The sequence below is a fragment of the Ovis canadensis genome, chromosome 7 (genome assembly GCF_042477335.2).
Source record: "Ovis canadensis isolate MfBH-ARS-UI-01 breed Bighorn chromosome 7, ARS-UI_OviCan_v2, whole genome shotgun sequence".
NCBI classification, from domain to species: Eukaryota; Metazoa; Chordata; class Mammalia; order Artiodactyla; family Bovidae; genus Ovis; species Ovis canadensis.
In genome coordinates this window covers 48,415,586-48,434,461 of record NC_091251.1, presented here as the reverse complement: position 1 = coordinate 48,434,461, position 18,876 = coordinate 48,415,586, and the positions used below count along the sequence as shown (strand labels likewise).

The 18,876-nt window shown below is 39.1% G+C and overlaps 1 protein-coding gene across 10 annotated transcripts in view; it reads right to left on the bottom strand.

Moving 5' to 3' along the window:
* Positions 1 to 18,876, bottom strand: part of STARD9 (StAR related lipid transfer domain containing 9) — a 114,411-nt gene that overhangs the window by 51,904 nt on the left and 43,631 nt on the right. For all 10 annotated transcript variants that reach the window (XR_011258187.1, XR_011258188.1, XR_011258186.1 and 7 more), the window contains exons 4-7: positions 8,506 to 8,622; positions 7,259 to 7,291; positions 7,108 to 7,169; positions 5,434 to 5,546 (exon numbers count right to left, since the gene is read on the bottom strand). Coding sequence is in view for 7 of the 10 variants with exons in the window: in XM_069596059.1 (XP_069452160.1) it covers positions 5,434 to 5,546; positions 7,108 to 7,169; positions 7,259 to 7,291; positions 8,506 to 8,622 (325 nt within the window). In the remaining 3 variants the exon portion in view is untranslated. The remainder of the gene's footprint in view (positions 1 to 5,433; positions 5,547 to 7,107; positions 7,170 to 7,258; positions 7,292 to 8,505; positions 8,623 to 18,876) is intronic.

The following is an 18,876-nucleotide window of genomic DNA, read 5'->3' as shown; positions in this document are numbered from 1 at the left end:
TAACTTGAACACTGACTGGATTTTTTTATCTTAAGGAATTATTACTATTATTTAGATGTGATAATAATTTTGTGAGTGCAATTTCTTTCAAAAATTTTTCTTATCTCTTAGGGCTACATATTAAAATATTTATACATGAATTGATATCTGGAATTTGCCTCAAAATAATATAGACTGTGGACAGGAATGTAGATAAGGCAGAAATGGCAACCCACTCCAGTACTCTTGCCTAGAAAATCCCATGGACAGAGGAGCCTGGTGCAGGCTACTGTTCATGGGGTCGCGAAGAGTCAGACACGACTGAGCGATTTCACTTCACTTCATTGGGTTATGGGTTATTGTGAACATGGGGTTCATTACACTAGTCTATTTTTGTTCAAAATGTTCAAAATTCTCTATAAGAAAAAGAATTTTAAAAATTTAATCAAAGATAGAGACCTTCCATTTTCAGTAATGGCAAATTAGATAATATAAACCAACACTTCTGCCAAAGACTGTTAGAAACAGTTGGACAGAATATAAATGACATCAATGTGAGGGCACAGAGGGATGACCAGATAGTGACATTTTTTCAGGCCATATATTGGGGAAGGATGGAAGCCCAGAGACATCAGGCCAGCATTTGCAGACATTATCCCTCTGAGAGCATTTCCCATATCTTGAGAAGTGGCTGACAGCAGTTCTCTTGACAACCTCACAGATACAGAGAGTCACAGACTACAGTCCAGGGCCCAGGTGGGCCCTGTGGCACCCCACCTCTCTGAGTTGGAAACTCAAAGGGCTAAAACACAGGAATAAGTTTGAATTAGAAGTAAATATTTTCTGAAGGGACTTCAGCTCAACTTTGGACATTCTTAGTACTTCACCTGTACTGAGTTGATTCTAGATTCCTAGCATGTTTGTGCAGGAACCTGGCACAGGTAAACATGAGTCTTCTCCGCCAGGAAATATTATTGTTCTGGCCTCTCAATTATTTCCACAAGCAATTTAGCAAATATTGTCTGGCACAAAACTGTAACACACCAGCACATAAGTAGATCTGACAACATATGTGAAAATCAGCAAAAATTACACAGACTATCTAAAGAGACCTAAAACAGATCCAGATCCTGGAATTATAGTAACTTTAAAGTAACTCTGCTTACTATTTTAAGGGACTAAAAACAAGATTATAAAATTTCAGAGAAAACTGGAAACTATAACAAAAAGATCAAATGTAGATTTAGGAAGTGAAAATTACTATAAGTGAAAATAAGAACTCAATGTGTAAGTTTAACTAACAGCAGGTTAGATACAGGTGAAACATATGTCAAAATCATATAACCAAAATAAAGCATAGAGAGCCAAAAGATGCAAAATATAGAAGAAAGGGTAAGAATCATAAAATATATAAGGAATAGGTCTAATAAACCTGTAACTGGAATGCCACAGGAAAGAGTGGGATAAAAGCAATGTTAGAATAATGCTAGAAGTAATGCCTATCTGTATAGCAGAAATTAACACAATATTGCAAATCAACTATACTTCCAAAAAAAAAAAAAAGAACCAGGGATCCTAGGAGAAATGGCTGGTTCAAAGACTGAGGCAGGGAAAGTAGATGAGCCTGGAATACCTCCTGTCAGAAAGCAAGGAAGTGCTCAAAGAATGATGGTGATATGACAAAAAGTCAAATGAACACACTTGAAGGGGATTCCATTGGCTAAATCTGGGATAATTGGAGCATCAAAATAAAAAATAATAGTAACAGAAGGTGGCTCATTTAATACAATAGGAAACATGAGTCTATGCCAACATAAATAAGTTAATAAATGAACTGAAAGTTAGATGAGGATAAGACACACACAACTTTACAGTTCTACAACCAATAAATATTTATTGACTACAAAAGGAAAACAGCAATTTCAGAGTAAAGAGGCCTGGCAGATATGACCTTAGCTGAGGAAATTAAAAACAATGAATAATGGACATATCAAAATTATGCACCACTTAATGGTGTCAAGTTCATGAAGTCAAGTGAGACCAAGGAACCTTTCCAGCTGGAGAACACTAGAGAGAGACACTAACCAAAGGCAACTCTGGATTCAAAGGGACAATCACTGGGACAATTTGTGAAATGCAAATGGGTGTTAAGGATCAGATGGTAGTAATGCATCAAAGTTAATTTCCTGATGTGGATTTCTTGTTGTTACTACACAGGAGTACTTCTTGTTTGAAATAAAAATACCCTAAAATAATCAGGGTATATGGGTCATTAGGTTGGCAATTTACTCTCATATGGTTCAAGTAAAAAAGTTCTTTATGCTAGCAACTTTTTCAAAAGTTTGCTTCAAAATTAAAAAATAAAAACTTTTAGAAAATAAGGTAAAGGGAGAATTCCCTTAACCTGCTAAGGTAATGCTTCTCAAAGTGGCTGCAGAGACTGGAGTCAGCTCTCAAACTGTTATTGACATGTGATGAGATAGGTACAGAAATTGAAAGCGTTTGAAACCTTTACAACAATATGACAGATTGTATATCTTTTAAATCAAATAAAGAAGAATTGGGCTTATAATTAATATGTCTTTTACTTTTCTAGTAATTCACCTTCATTTTATCAAAGTATTGGTTTGCCATGGATAGGAATTTAAAAAAAAAAAAAAACACAAAAACTGGTCCTTCCCCCTAGACAGTCTGAGAAGTGTATGATAAGAGTATCTATTAACAACACATGGTATTGAAAATGGCCTTCCCAAGTGGCACAGTGGTAAAGAATCTGCCTGCCAATGCAGGAGATGCAACAGAACACAGGTTCAATCCCTGGGTCAGGAAGATCCTCTGGAGAAGGAAATGGCAACCCACTACAATATTCCTGCCTGGGAAATCCCATGGATAGAGGAGCCTGGTGGGCTACAGCCCATGGGGTTGCAAAGAGTTAGAAATGACTGAGGACACATGCATGCTATTGCAAACATCATAGTAAAATGTTGAAGTTTTACCCTGGGGACAAAACTAAATATTGTTACCATTTTAATAGGGTTCTAGTTGGTGTAGAAAGACAAGGAATAAAAAGGTGTAAGAATTAAAAAAACAAAAACAAGAATACTCCTGTTATGTGCAGACTGAATACAAAGAAAATACAAACAATTTTTTTCAGAGTCCCAACTACTCATTTCCAACAACCTCCTGCTTTGTACCCATCTCTGTATATTAAGATAAAGGCCAAAGCAAAAATATGATATTGTCTTTGCCTCACTTATTATCCCTTTAGACCCAGTAACCACTGGGCTCTTATGTATCCTTTGGACAGGGCTCTGTACATTTCAGATTTCAACTTAACCTGTCATCTAATTAATGGACTTTTTAATGAAAAATAAGAGGTTACTCCTTATCTTTCCTTGGATTTAGGCAGCTATCAAGTTCCAGCTTATGGTTCTGAACTAGAACTACAAATTCTTTACATTAAAATTAAAAGTTCTTGTATTTTCATATTTCCCATGGCACCCTGAATAGAATAGGCATCTAGCAGGTACTTAATAAATTCCTATAGATTGGTTTCAAAGCATAAATCACTTTCGGCATTGGAATCATGTTCACAGAATGTATGAGCCCAAAGATGGAGAAATACAGACAGACAGGCAGACAATGAAAACAAATGAATAAAGAAAGCAAACATTAAAAAAAATAAAAACTTTGCTATAATGCCATCAGAGGGTAGTAATGGAAATAACATTGTTAAGTGTGACTATTCAGGGTCTTGTTTTCCAAGGCTGGTTCTATACTATTTGAGCTCATGGCTCCTTCACTAAGAAATAAGAGAAATGTCCATCTATATTTGTAATGATCGAAAAAGTTCATACTGCCTTCAAGAAACATGTAATCCAAAGGACCTAAGAGACTTTTTGCTTGTTTAGAAATATTTCCTACCAAGCACCAAGCCTCCTCCCTCCCCACAAGGGTTCACTCCATGGACAAAGAGCCAACAGCATTCACTTCATCCAAACAGCCATTAGATTTAAGTCCTGATCCTGTCACCGACCTTGGGTGTATGATCCAAGTTGTACCACCTTGCATGAATTCTCAGGGTTTCAGGTACTATGCCAATCAGGAACCTATGTTCGTAGGTTTCCTATGATCCATGTACAGGATTCTGTCCCATTCTTCTCTTCCAGTCCTAGACAAGGTTCCCAGTTGCAACCCTGCCCCACGTAGCTGTGGAACTTTGGGAACGTCCCTTAACTTCTTCCAGACTTCATATCATCTTCTGTGCAGTGAAGACATTAGAACTACATCTGAGGTCTCCTCTAGTTACTATCTACTCCCACATTTACACATAAAAACACATTAAGATAAAAATAAACAAAAAAAATGAGAAACTGTGGCACTACTACAACCACTCCTGGTCTGCCTTCCAAGTATTGCTTTGCAGAGAAATGTGTATACACAGAAGTTTACAGAGGAAACTCCAACTGGTTCCCGGCAAAGTAAGTGGTATTTTTTAACCACTGTTTCCAGCTACCAATTAGGATGAAACATTTGGGGAAAGACTCAAGCAGCAGAATTTGTGACTGGCACACCTACTGAGTCATCCATTGACCATGCTCTAATCAGAGAAGAGACCAGCTCTTGATCTTTCCTGTCCCTCTGCCTGTGGGGATATTAATAGCATATTGTGGAGAAAAGAGGAACATAAAATTCATGTTGTTTATTAAGAGTGGCCCGAAAGAGTGAAAGCTTCCCTGACAAAAGCACCCAACAGCAAGACCTAGTCTAATGGAAGAAGACAGATGGAAGCAAACATCAAATACCAATATCTGATGAGAAAGCAGTGTAGACCCTGCTCCATGTCTGGTATCTCCCCACGACCTTGACTCTCACCATCTCTGGAACAGGAAGTACCCCAAAAACAGTCTGGCTGACCTAGGAATCCGTCCCAGGCCCACTGGACCCGGCACCACAGACCCAACACTATTCCATGCCACTTACCTCTCGCTCACCATGCTCTAGACACACCAGCTCCTTGAAATCACCAAGCCAACCCCTTCACGCAGGGCTCTGGCCCATGCCATTCCCTTCACCTGAAACACTCTTCCCCTTGCCATGCTATTTTTCACATGACTGGCTCTTGTGCCCCTCCGGGTCCAGCTTAAAATGTTACCACCCTCCTCAAGGAAGCTTTTCCTGACCACCCCACGAAGATGCTCTTTTTCATCACTGTATCTATTTTTTTATTAGCCTTTATCACAACTGTGATTAGTGCTTGTTGGCTGACATTATGCCCCACAACAGTGTCAGCTTGCCTGTCTTTTCTATTTATTGGTACCTACTGGGCATCTCATACCAGTAGCTGGCACACAATAAGTATTCACTACAAGTCTGTTGAATGAATCAGTGACCATCAGGAGAGCTTCCCAGGTTTTGGTTTGGTCTCTGACTTCCAAGACCATAGTGGCTCACCTTGTACATAGGGCCCCATCTCTGGGTGCTCCCTGACCCGCAGATTATAGGTCTTTTTTTGATCAGACTGCTTTAGCAGATCCCGCACCCGTTCATTATAGATTTCCAGGAAGCTAGAGACACAGAGAAAAAGGCATAAAATTAGATTTTGAAAAGACGTGGGAAAACACTAAGCCAAGAATCAGAAGGTCCTAGTTCTTGTTCAGAGTATCTCTGATCCTCTTGAGACGTTGGTCACTTCAGGCTTCCCCCTTGAGTCTCTTCTACATGGGTACACAGGGTTTTTAGCGCTGGCTGCCATTACCCGGGTCTCAGGTTTACATTATGAGTGCTGATTCAAGTTTAGCTTTCAAGAGGCTATCTGAGGATGGGTTTAGGCTGCCATCAGCCTGTGCCTTTATCAGTTCCCTGGTGCATACAGTCTTACAAGCATGTTTCTTGAAGTGGTTTGCAAATTTGATCTTTGAGCTCTATTACTCATAGAAGCCATCTCAAGGACCACTGCTGAGCAATAAGGGAAGCTAACTGAGAAGGGTTCTGCTTCCCACTTCTGATTCAAGTTGCACAATTCTCCTTTTACCTATCTTATACACTGGGATTCTGTTTAAGACATGCTATGTCTTATTGGTATCTACTGGCATTTTATACTTTTTAAAATAATAAAACAGCTACAATTCTTAATTAAAATCAGTAAATATTTTGTTAAATAAGAAAGCACACTTCTCACAGAAAGGTTTTCCTCACTGGACCATGGATACTTGCCTGTGGAGCCAGCAATCAGAAAAAAGGCTCCAGCTCAAAGCTGCTCTCTGCATACACTCCTTATAAATTTTCCCTTCTTAATCATTTCAAATTCAAACATAGGAACCCCCAGATAGCTCTTAGAATAGTGGTTCTCAGATTTCATGGACAATAAAACACTTAATATATACTGCAAAATTTTACTTTACACATTTAAAAATGTAAAAATAATGTTCACAACCATTTAATTTTTAAAAAGGACATTTATTTTTTTTATAGCAATGAAAATGTTATGGAATTAAATAGTGATGATGGTTAAATACTAAAAAAAAAGTCACTGAACTATATACTTTAAAAGTGTGAATTTTATGATATGTGAATTATGTCTCATGTTTTTAAACAAGGACATTAAACACCAAAAAAAAAAATAATACAGAAAATGAATGGCAATTGGTAACGTCACACTGGAGGTAGCCAGCACTAGTCTGGGTACTAGAGTTTCCAGTATTCTTGCCTGGACAATTTCATGGACAGAGGAGCCTGGCAGGCTATAGTCCATGGGGTCACAGAGTCGGATCTGACTATGCATGCGCCCACACCCACCACACAAGAGCTTGGGAACTACTAACCTGGAGAACAACCCAGGAAGGGGCTGGAAGAGAAATTCCAGAAGCTAGTATGAAACTGAACAGAAAATGAAGGAAGGGAAACCAGCCAGCCAACGGAAGTGGGTCCACAGGAGACACTAACGTGTTAAGCCTGAGGGTAGAAACTAAGTTTCCTACAACACGCCGGCACATTCATGTGACAAGCGCTGTACGGTATTTCTGCTGTGACCTTTCCCCATTCCTCTGGGTAACTCTGGAAGCAGAGAGGACAGCTCTGGAGTGGACACAGAAGCACTTCAGGCTGCAGAGCCCAGCAGGTTCTTACCTTACTTTTATACTACAGGAGGCAGGCAGTGGGGCACAATTTTCCTTCCTGATGAAGAGACCCTGCATAAACCAAAGGGTTGTAGTTTCACTGAAGGGGATGTACAAGGAAGACCTACTTTGAGAGGATCCAGTCAAGAGAGAGTCTATACCTCACATATCCGTGGTGTCAGCCCAACAGAGGCCTGGAGAAGAGAAGAAAGCATTACTGTCCACTCATGCTGATGCTCTCCCCCAACACCCAAGACCCACGCTCAGCAAGGATAGTGTTCTCGCTCTTGCCTCTTCACTTCAGGCAGTATCCCCAAGGGTATGTGGAAGACTCTATTTGCCAGTGATCTCAGAAACAAACAGGTGGAAAGTATCAGATGAAGGGCATATCACCACCATAAGAAGGAAGAGAGGAGAAGCTAACAAACCCAGGTACCTGCTTTTATGCCGAAGAGGTGACATCCTTCTTATGGTAAAGTGGGATAAGCCTACTTTACCACAGTGTTGCCTCCAAGAACCCTATCTCCTAACCCCCCATACACAGGAGAACCAGAGTACATGCATGTTCAAAACACACATTTAGAGAGAAGTGGCTTATTTCTTACATATTGGATTCAGTGCTAACTTGTACTCCAGTTAATGGCTTTATACCCCTGGATTACTGAGTCTTTTCTTCTTTTAATTTAAAATATATGAAATCACACCAAACATGAACCTTTAAGGTCTCAAGACATCACACTGAAGATTAGTTAAGCAATGATCTGGGCCCATGGCATCAGGGACAATCTTTAAGGAGGAATAATATCCTAGAAAAATGTCCTTCAGTGGTGTTATTTATCACCTGCCCCACCAATTCATCTCACCAGGGTTCTTCTAAGCCTAAAACAAAGAAGTATTCTGAAGGAACTCTATCCTTCTAATTTTCCATGATAAAAGAAGGCTCTCATAAATCCTACACACTTTTGAAAGTTCCCATCCCAGTGGTTGGTTCTCCCACTTCTTTCTAACACTCAGATTTAACACACACACAGCCCCATATTCACATGGCCTTAGCCAGCACTTAAGGCAGTCTGGGACTTGTCTACACCAGAGGCGTTAAAAACCTACAAGTGATGAACTTGAAATGATCTGAGAAATATGAGAAATTCAGAAGGACTGACAAGGTCTGTTTCATCAAAGAGAGTTGTAAAATTCTAAGGTTCTTCAGGGTGTAATAAAGAGGACCTAATTATTCAAAGTTTACCTGTCAATTAAGTTGCTAAGAAACGTATTCTTAACAGAAAACAGAACCCTTTAAATCTGACTGAAGCCAACTGACTATGAAACTCACATCCTCTTTCAGTGGCAAGGACAATGCAACATTCAGGTTTGATGTGGCTTTAAGAAGACATCACATCTCAACACTCACAGGGGTGCCCAGCATGGTGTACGTCTTCCCAGAGCCTGTCTGCCCATAGGCAAAAAGGCATATGTTGTAGCCTTTGGCAGCTCCAGACAGTACTTCAGTCCCCAAGTCCTGGAACACCTGTAACAGTAAAAACAGAGTGCATGTCACTCTGGTCCTACCTTCCAAAGCAGCCTTTTATATTATGAAATGTTTCAACACCCATGACTATAAATTCCCCACTGTTTTATGAGGATCAATTCAGTTTCAAAAAAAAAGACTGTTAAGGAAAAGTCATTTGTTCAGTAAGTCAATTATTTTTAAAAGTGCTTATTGTATGCTGGGCACAAGGCTAGATATTTAAGATGCAAAACTAATATGGTCCCTAATCTTTAGGGGAAAAGAGTCCAGGAGAAGGGCAAAGACATGCAAGCAAATTAGTGAAGGAAAACCATGTACATGAATTCTTTTTCCTTCCCATTACAAAAAAAAAAAAAAAAACCCTTTAATATGGTTAATCAGGTAAAAGTACAATGAAATTTTGCCCAGGAACATATCACACAAATTCAGGGTCTCAAGACACTACAATGAGGGTCAGTTAAGCCCAGAAATTAGGGAGGGTTTTCCCTGTGGGACCCTTTTCTACATGCTACCTCTTCAGACTGATCCTAACAGCTGACTGCTTCTGCTCTCACTCATCTCTGTAGTTTTAGTGAATCAGAAACAACTAGAGGCTCTCCCAGGAAAACCCCTATACTTTATGTAGTGCCTGAAAGTCCTATTGGACTGTCAGGCAGACCCCAGGCTCAGGACAAAACAGCCTTGCTTATGGGGAAGGCATAACTTTCCGTTGAACCAGTCCTCAGTAGAATGCCACCTGACATCTGCATACACAGCTGGTATGATGGGCATTTACCCTTTGCACTGCTGCTGCTCAGCATCCGAATACTCTTCTGATCTGGGAGGAAACTGTTTCAGTTTTCATGGGAAGCAGGGCCCAACCCTCCCAACAGAAGTCAAATAGGCCAGATAATTCTCTCCATCTCCTGGAGGATAGAATGTGAACATGTGAAATGAGGCTCGCAAAACTTAAAATTTCAAAGAATGACCCAAAAGCAAAGAAAGAGTTAATCAAGTCTCCTTGCTGGCATCGTGAGTCCAACAGTACTGCATCTGAAGTACCAAGCACAGTACTCAAACTAGACTGTTCTGTGCTATGGCTTTACCTGGCCTCCCTGCAACTTAAGGCCCCATGGTTTGCAGCCCATTTTTCTACTTTCCCTTAAATTCTATGAATCTCCTGATACAGTTCCAAACCGGAACATGGTTCTTATGGTTAATAATAGCTGTGTGATCTTGAACAATTTAAACTTTAAACTTTTTTTTCCTGGTAAATTGGATATTTTGTGTCTATATCACAGGTTTGTTGTGAAGATCAAGTGAGATAATACATGTAACTAGGGACCATGAGCAAGAAGATAGGAGTTGCTGACCTAAGATTACACTACACTATTCTGTTTCAGCAGCTGCAGTCATGCTTCTTGATCAGTGAACTATTTGCATTTTGTTTTTTAGTGCTTCTAATATCCAGGCATAGGGCCATAATAACCCAAGTAGAGGTGAAAGATCTAGACACTATACCATTCCCACCACCTTTCCCAGTCTCCCTCCCAGCTCTGTATTCTCCATGCATTCAGTTCTATATTTGCAAAGCTGAAAATTGGGCAGAATTCTCTGCCTCCTGACATCTGTCTGGGTTAAATTCTCAGGGACTGAAGACAGAGGAATCATTTCTCTTGATCAGAACATCTGAGTTGGCAGCCATCCATTTACTAGTTGGAAACGTTCACAAAACTCAACCTTTCTTTCCAGTGCTCTAGCAGAAAGTGGGAACAGAGGTGCAGACAGAGCAAGGCCACATCTAGTGTTATTTATTTCTCACCGCTCACACAGCAGGGCAGAATGAGCTCAGTGGATTGTGAAAGAAGACAGGAGAATGCTACTTTGCCCATGTCTTCATCCAAATTCAAATAATCACCTGGAGGTTTTATGAAAAAGTTTTGAAGATGCCATTTCCACTCAACAGTAAAAGGTGTGAACAAGCAAAACTGGTAGGCTCCAAACATGGAATTGGGGGAAACTGTTAAGAGTCCATTCTTTACGAACCGTGAGGCTTAGCTCATCATAAATTCTTAAACAGAGCACAACAGAACCAGATGACATCGTGGTTCACTCTCACCGTGGTTATTATAATGAAGCATATGGGAACAGCTCAATATGAATATCAAAAACAGTTCAAAGGCTAAATAAATCACCAAAGGGCAATCTTATTTAGAGGATTAGAACCTAATGATCCAGAAGATTCAGTTCAGGAGGAAAGACAGGCAATGTAACTTTTTTTTCTGGAATATAAGTACAAGAACACATTTGATAGACAAATTAATTTCATGTGACACAGAACTTCCAGTCTTTTTAAGCATTCACTAGATTGGGGACAGACCACTGGATGCTGCTGAATTGGAACTCACAATACCTGAAGCTCAAGCCGAAACGTATTTCACAGGGGCAACTGAATCATAGAACCAGAATTTTTGGTGTTCAGTATCATGTCATTACCATTGCAAATGAAAACAAGGAGACACCACCATACACCTATACGAATGGCCAATATCTAACACACTGACAACACCAAATGCTTACAAGGAGATGAAGCAACAGGAACTCTCATTCATTGATGATGGGAATGCAGAATGGTACAGCCACCTTGGAAGACGTTACACCAGTTTTTTTTTTTCCTTAAACAAGACTAAACATATTACTCTTACCATACAGTGAGGCAATCGCACTCCCTGGTATTTACCCAAAGAGGCTGAAAACATATACACACAAAAACATGCACACAGATATTTATAGAAGCTTTCTTCAAAACTGTCAAAACGTGGAAGTAATCAAGCTGTCCTTCAATAGGTGAATGTCTAAACTGTGGTAAGTCCAGAACATGGGATATTATTCAGTACTAAAAAGAAATGGACTATTAAGGCATGAAAAAACATGAAGGCACCTTAAATGCACCTAAGTGAAAGAAGCCAATCTGAAAAGGCTACACACTGTATGAGTCCAGCTACATGACATGCTGGAAAAGGTAAAACTATAGAGACAGTTAAAGAAAAAATCAGTAGTTGCCAGGAGTCCAGGGAGGGACAGATGATAGGTGGGATGCAGAGGATTTTTAAGGCAGTGAAACTCCTCTACATATGATACTATAATTGTGTATGAAAAGTGAAAGTGTTAGTCGATTAGTCGTGTCTGAGTCTTTGTGACCCCATGGACTGTAGCCCGCCAGACTCCTCTGTCCATGGAATTCTCCAGGCAGGAATACTGGAGTGGGTTGCCACGCCGCCTCCAGGGGATCTTCCTGACGCAGGGATTGAACCTGCGTCTCTCGTGTTTCCTGCATTGGCAGGCAGGTGCTTTGCCACTAGCGCCACCTGGTGGGCGGAAGGAGGTATACGGAATTTCTGTGCTCAATTTTTCTGTAAACCTAAAATTGCTTTAACAAATAAACTCTATTTTCAAAAAAGATCCACAAGATAAATCTCAAGGAATAACAACAACATTTATCAGACATATCCTTCCTAAAACCGGTTAGAATCAACTAAGTCTCTGGATTTATGTCTCTGATTTCACGATGACTATTTAAGGTCCAAAACTAAAGGTTGCTCTGTATTTTCCTAAAGAAAATTTTCACTGTTAGATTTTTGTTGTTGTTGTTTGCTTTTTTTTTGGTAGTTTTAGAAAAGGTAGAGGAATCAGAGATCAAATTGCCAACATCCGTTGGATCATCGAAAAAATAAGAGAGTTCCAGAAAAACATCTATTTCTGCTTTATTGACTATGCCAAAGCCTTTGACTGTGTGGATCACAATAAACTGTGGAAAATTCTGAAAGAGATGGGAATACCAGACCACCTGACTGGTCTCTTAAGAAACCTATATGCAGGTCAGGAAGCAACAGTTAGAACTGGACATGGAACAACAGACTGGTTCCAAATAGGAAAAGGAGTACATCAAGGCTGTATATTGTCACCCTGCTTATTTAACGTCTATGCAGAGTACATCATGAGAAACGCTGGACTGGAAGAAGTACAAGCTGGAATTCAAGACTGCCAGGAGAAATATCAATAACCTCAGATATGTAGATGACACCACCCTTATGGCAGAAAGTAAAGAGGAACTAAAAAGCCTCTTGATGAAAGTGAAAGAGGAGAGAGAAAAAGTTGGCTTAAAGCTCAACATTCAGAACACGAAGATCATGGCATCACTTCATGGCAAATAGATGAGGAAACAGTGGAAACAGTGTCAGACTTTATTTTGGGGGGCTCCAAGATCACTGCAGATGGTGATTGCAGCCATGAAATTAAAAGATGATTAATCCTTGGAAGAAAAGTTATGACCAACTTAGAGAGCATATTCAAAAGCAGAGACATTACTTTGCCAACAAAGGTCTGTCTAGTCAAGACTATGGTTTTTCCAGTAGTCATGTATGGATATGAGAGTTGGACTGTGAAGAAAGCTGAGCACCGAAGAATTGATGTGTTTGAACTGTGGTGTTGGAGAAGACTCTTGAGAGTCCCTTGGACTGCAAGGAGATCCAACCAGTCCATTCTAAAGGAGATCAGCCCTGGGGTTTCTTTGGAAGGAATGATGCTAAAGCTGAAACTCCAGTACTTTGGCCACCTCATGCAAAGAGCTGACTCATTGGAAAAGACTCTGATGCTGGGAGGGATTGGGGGCAGGAGGAGAAGGGGACGACAGAGGATGAGATGGCTGGATGGCATCACCGACTCGTTGGACGTGAGTCTGAGTGAACTCCAGGAGTTGGTGATGGACGGGGAGGCCTGGCGTGCTGCGATTCATGGGGTCGCAAAGAGTCGGACACGACTGAGCGACTGAACTGAACTGAGTTCTGTAGTTCTTTATTATATACTATGTTCTCTGAGCCCCAAGGTGACTCCTAACAAAAAAAAAACTGTGACTTCAATTTAGGATGAAAAAGGGTTCAACATGATTAAATAATATTGATTTCAAATACAGGTAACAGAAATTGTTGATGAGTGAGAAGTAAGAGGGTCATTTCAAAGAGGAGAAAAAAAATTAGTTAAAAGAATCTAAAAACTAGCTCTGTTAGCAGGCATCTTTAAACTGGAAAATAATTCTAGACAACTCTGGAAACTATTCAAACACATGTTTTCACTAATGCTGTTACTTAGGAAAACCTCAAATAACCCAGAGTTGTACTTCTCATCACACAGAGACGGTGAGGTACAGCTGATACTGTTTGCAGATCTACTGATACATCCTCTCTCCAAACTTGTGGGTTAGAAAAGTAAGGTTTGGGGCCTATTACTTGGAGAGCATTCACGTAAAATATATAACTTAATGGGGCCTGCAGTTGGGGAAAGGACTTAGAATGATTTGCTTTCCTCCAAACAGCTACACGTAAGGTTTAATGGTTAAGAACACAGGCTTTGCAACTTAATAGATGCAAAAGGTTAGCAGATGCAAGCTTTTATATATAGAATGGATAAACAATAAGGTCCTACTATATAGCACAGAGAACTATATTCAGTATTCTATAATAAACCACAATGGAAAGAATATTATATATACAACTGAATCACTTTGCTATACAGCAGTAATTAACACAACATTAAAAATCAACCATACTTCAGTTTTATGAAAAAAGTGTTTTATTCAAAACTAGAGCTTTAGATTCATACAGTAGTAACACAAAGCAATTATTGTGTTAGGCTCTCTTCTTCTTAGCACCTTAAAATTTTAATCCATTTAATCTTCACAATACATCTATGACAACAGTTACTATTATCAAAATTCTCTATCACATGGGAAAATTGAAGTTCCATGGGTAGTTAAGTACCTCTAAATAAAACTGTTGCCTTTAACCACTGTGATATTTGCCACTAGCAAAATAACTGTCACCACAATTATCAGGAAACGCAAATTTTATCTGAGAACACTAAGCTATTACCCTTTAATTTAGAACTGTTCTTCAAGGTTTCTTTATTTCCTGTTGTTCTGCTTCACACTGGGAGAAATTTTACCAACTCTCCTTTTCAGTATTTCTATTAAATAGAAGTCTCAGTAAAATTTTGTTTTAACCTTTGGCCAAAAACAATAAAACCTGAATACTTCTGCCATTTGTTAATCACTTTTGCAGTCTTTTTGTCCCATTAACCTTTTAATTTGCACATGAAGAGAATTATTTCATTCCCAAATTTCACCCACATTGCCATTATTAAATGACCAGAATTGGAAGCCTTAAAGAGAGACATTTTTTTTCTTTGCTGTCTTTCAAATTACAAAGTACACTGACTTTTTGTACCAAATGAAAAAAAAAATAATGCATGAAGAAAAAACTAAACTTCCACCCCTACCTCGCCTCTAACCCTACTCATTTTAAGTACCCAACAAGTCCCCTTCAAGTACTGAGGAAAGAAAGGATATAACCAACAGGTATGTGCTTCCATATCTTTATCAACATATCTTAGGATATACACTTCTTCATTTTTTGTTTTCATTGAAATATACACAAATACTGTATGTCAACCTGCAGCTTCCTTTTTATCACATAACATAGCATGAACATATAGGTTATTTCCCATAGATATAACTTTTTTTCATGCACATGCACAGCCACAGTTACACAAACACAATGTAAAATAACTGGGCTATATTTCATTTCTTTTTATTTTCCACCTGTCTTTCCCCTTCCTCCCTTCCTCTCTCATACATAAACCTCCCACCTGTGGGTAACATGTTAGCAACTGGCATAATTGTTCATACTTTCCACGGTCATAATCATAAATGCACACGCACTTACACATTTATGGGGGTTTTTTACTTCTTTTTAAAAAATGGGATGTCATTATACACTGTTTTTCTCAGTCAACACAATTTGCAATATATTCCATGGTGTAAATGTGCCAAAATTGAGTCAATCACTCTCCTATAAATGGGCAATCACTTGTTTTTATTATTTTATCCCTACTCATAATGGTTCAATAAATATCTTTGAAGATATATGTTTATATACTGATGTTTTTATTTTTATAGACTGTTTCAGGAATGGGGCTGCTGGGTCAAAGGATTAAAATATTTCTTATTTTCATAAATATTAAGACTATTTTCCCAAAAGACTATAATAACTTACATTTCTATTGACAAAATTAATAAGAGAATCCTTTTCTTCATATTCCCACCAGGAATCTTTTTAACTGCTCTTCATTTGAACAATACAAATTCATATCTTAATGTTTCTATAATAATAGTGAGTTTGAAGTCATCATTCTTTGGCAGGAGCATTTAAATTTGCTCTCCCCAAGAAGGGTCTATTCATGTCCTTTGCCCATTCTTCTACTGGATTGTTTTTCTTTTCAATATGAAAGACTTCTTAGTATATTATAAACAGCAGTCCTTAATCTGCCATATGCATTGCAAATATTTTTCTCCCTAATCTATTCACCTTTTTCTAAGTTAAAAGGCAATTTTTTGAGTAGTTTTAGGTTAAGAGAAAAGTTGAGTGGAAATTACAAAGTTCTCATGCACCCCTTCAGCCCTCTTTCCTCTCGCTCCTCAGTCTCCCATATTATTAACATCTTGCATTACTATGATACATTTGTTGTAACTGATGAGCCAATACTGCTATAGTATTATTAAATAAAGTCCAAAGTTCACATTAGGGTTCACTTTTTGTTTTGTACAGTTCTATGAATTTTTACAAATACATAACAATATGTAACCACCACTACAGTATCATAAAGAATAATTTCACTGCCCTAAAAAAAATCCCCTGTACTTTACCTATTCATCCCTCCCTCCCTCCCATGAACTGGAAACTACTGACCTTTTTATTGTCTCCATACTTTTCCAGAGTGTCATATAGTTGCAATTATATAATATACAGCCTTTTCAGATTGGCTTCTTTCACTTTGTTGCTGTTCAGTTGCTCAGTCATGTCTGACTCTGCAACACCATGGACTGCAGCACACCTGGCTTCCTTGTCCTTCATCTCCCAGAGTTTGCCCAAATTCATATTCACTGAATCAGTGATGCCATCCAACCATCTCATCCTTTTTCATCTCATCCTACCTACAATCTTTCCCAGTATCAGGTCTTTTCCAATGAGTCAGCTCTTTGCATCAGCGGTCAAAGTATTGGAGCTTCAGCATCAGTCCTTCCAATAAATATTCAAGGTTGATTTCCTTTCAGATTGACTGGTTTGATCTCCTGGCTGTCCAGGGGACTCTCAAGAGTCTTCTCCAGCACCACCAGTTTGAATGCATCAATTCTTCAGTGCTCAGCCTTCTTTACAGTTCAACTTTCACATACATATATGACTACTGGAAAAACCATAGCTTTGATTATACACACCTTTGTCAGCAAAGTGATGTCTCTGCTTTTTAACATGCTGTCTAGGTTTGTCATAGCTTTTCTTCCAAGGAGCAAGTATATTTTAATTTCATGGCTGCAGTCACCATCAGCAGTGATTTTGGAGACCAAGAAAATAAATCTGTCACTGTTTCCATTTCTTCCCCATCTATTTGTCATAAAGTGATGGAACCAGATGCCATGATCATAGTTTTTTGAATGTTGAGTTTTAGGCCAGCTTCTTCACTCTCCTCTTTCACCTTCAGCAAGAGGCTCTTTAGTTTCTCTTCACTTTTTGCCATTAGGGTGGTGCCATCTGCATATCTGAGGTTATTTTACTTAGTAATATGCATTTAAGGTTCTTTCATGTCTTTTCATGACTTGATATCTCATTTTTTATTTTTTTAAAAATTATTCGTTTACTTATTTATGGCTGTGCTAGATCTTCATTGCTGGGTGGACTTTAGCTGCAGTGAGCAGGGGCGGCTCTGTAGTTGCAATGCACGGGCTTCTAATTGGTTTCTCTTGTTGTGGAGCACAAGCTCTGGGATGTGCAGGCTTCAGCAGCTGGGGCACTTGGGCTCAGTAGTTGTGTCTCCTGGGCTGTAGAGCACAGGCTCAGTAATTGTGGCACACAAGCTTAGTTGCTTCATGGAACGTGGGATCTTCCCAGATCAGGGATTGAACCTGTGTCTCCTGCACTGGCAGGGGGATTTTTTTTACCACTGAGCCACCAGGGAAGCCCTCTCATTTCTTGTTAAGGCTGACTATCCCATCATTTGGAGGTGCCACAGTTTACACATTCACCTATTGAAGGACACTTTGGCTCCTTGCAAATTTTGGCAACTATGAATAAAGGTGCTATAAACATTTTGAGCACAGATTTCTGTGTGGATGTAGTGTTAAACTCCTTTGGGTAAATAGCAAGAACTGTGACTGACCAATGACAACTTTTCCTTCACCTTGCACCAAGATCCCCTGACAATCCATGCATTCCATCCCTTACATACAGGCACTACAAAAGATAAAGTCCAACTTCTTCTATTAGAACTGCCGCAAAGCTTGAGGCCTCCCCTGAACCATGTAAGCCCTGACTGCCTGCTAACCCACAACAGCAGCTGCTGCTTTTTTTTTAAAATAAAGGATGAAATAATCTTTCTTTACAGGATACTGCAAAATATGAAATTCCACACAGAAATAAACCCACCGAGAGAAGCTTCATACAATATGTACAGTTTGGAACTGTTCAAGTATAGTCTCCTTGTAAAAAGTGCTAAATAGCAAACCACATGTAAAGAATTCTCAGTAGAGAAACAGAAAGCAAACTTATACCAAACATAGTACATGTTTGATATAACAAATTTACGTTTCAGTTGTATAGTCTGAAAGATAATGGTCTCAGAATGCCATCCTGAACTATAGCCTCAGAGGTAGTTTCTGGCCCAACATTTTGATATTCTTGTTCCTCCATACAGAAGTATCTCTCAATCAAGTTTAATGAAGCTTTGGGTACTGACTCATTTTCATGGTTTTATAGAGCCTCAGTTTTATCCAAACCTCTGCATTCTTCAATTACACTAAGTTTCTCAGTTTCACCTAATTTCTCAGCAACCCAAGATACTTGAAAGGGCATCCAGAATAACTAGGGTAATTTTGGTATGTTTCACAGTTAAAAGGTTCATCAACAATTCTATTATGCCACAATGAATGATGTTACACAACCTGTTCAACTGTTCCACCACTTCTTTGGTTGTTCACAGTCCACACAGCTTCTTTTTGCATCTTAAAGTCTGCCTTAGAACACCAGTGAAGAATGGGACTAAACCATGATTCACAACTCACTGAATCTGGTGCTGGTGGCCAGCTTTAATATCTGACATTGTCTGTGCATTTGCTAGTACTTTTGGACATCATGATACAGGAGATGAAGAAAAGTATAATTTGCAGAC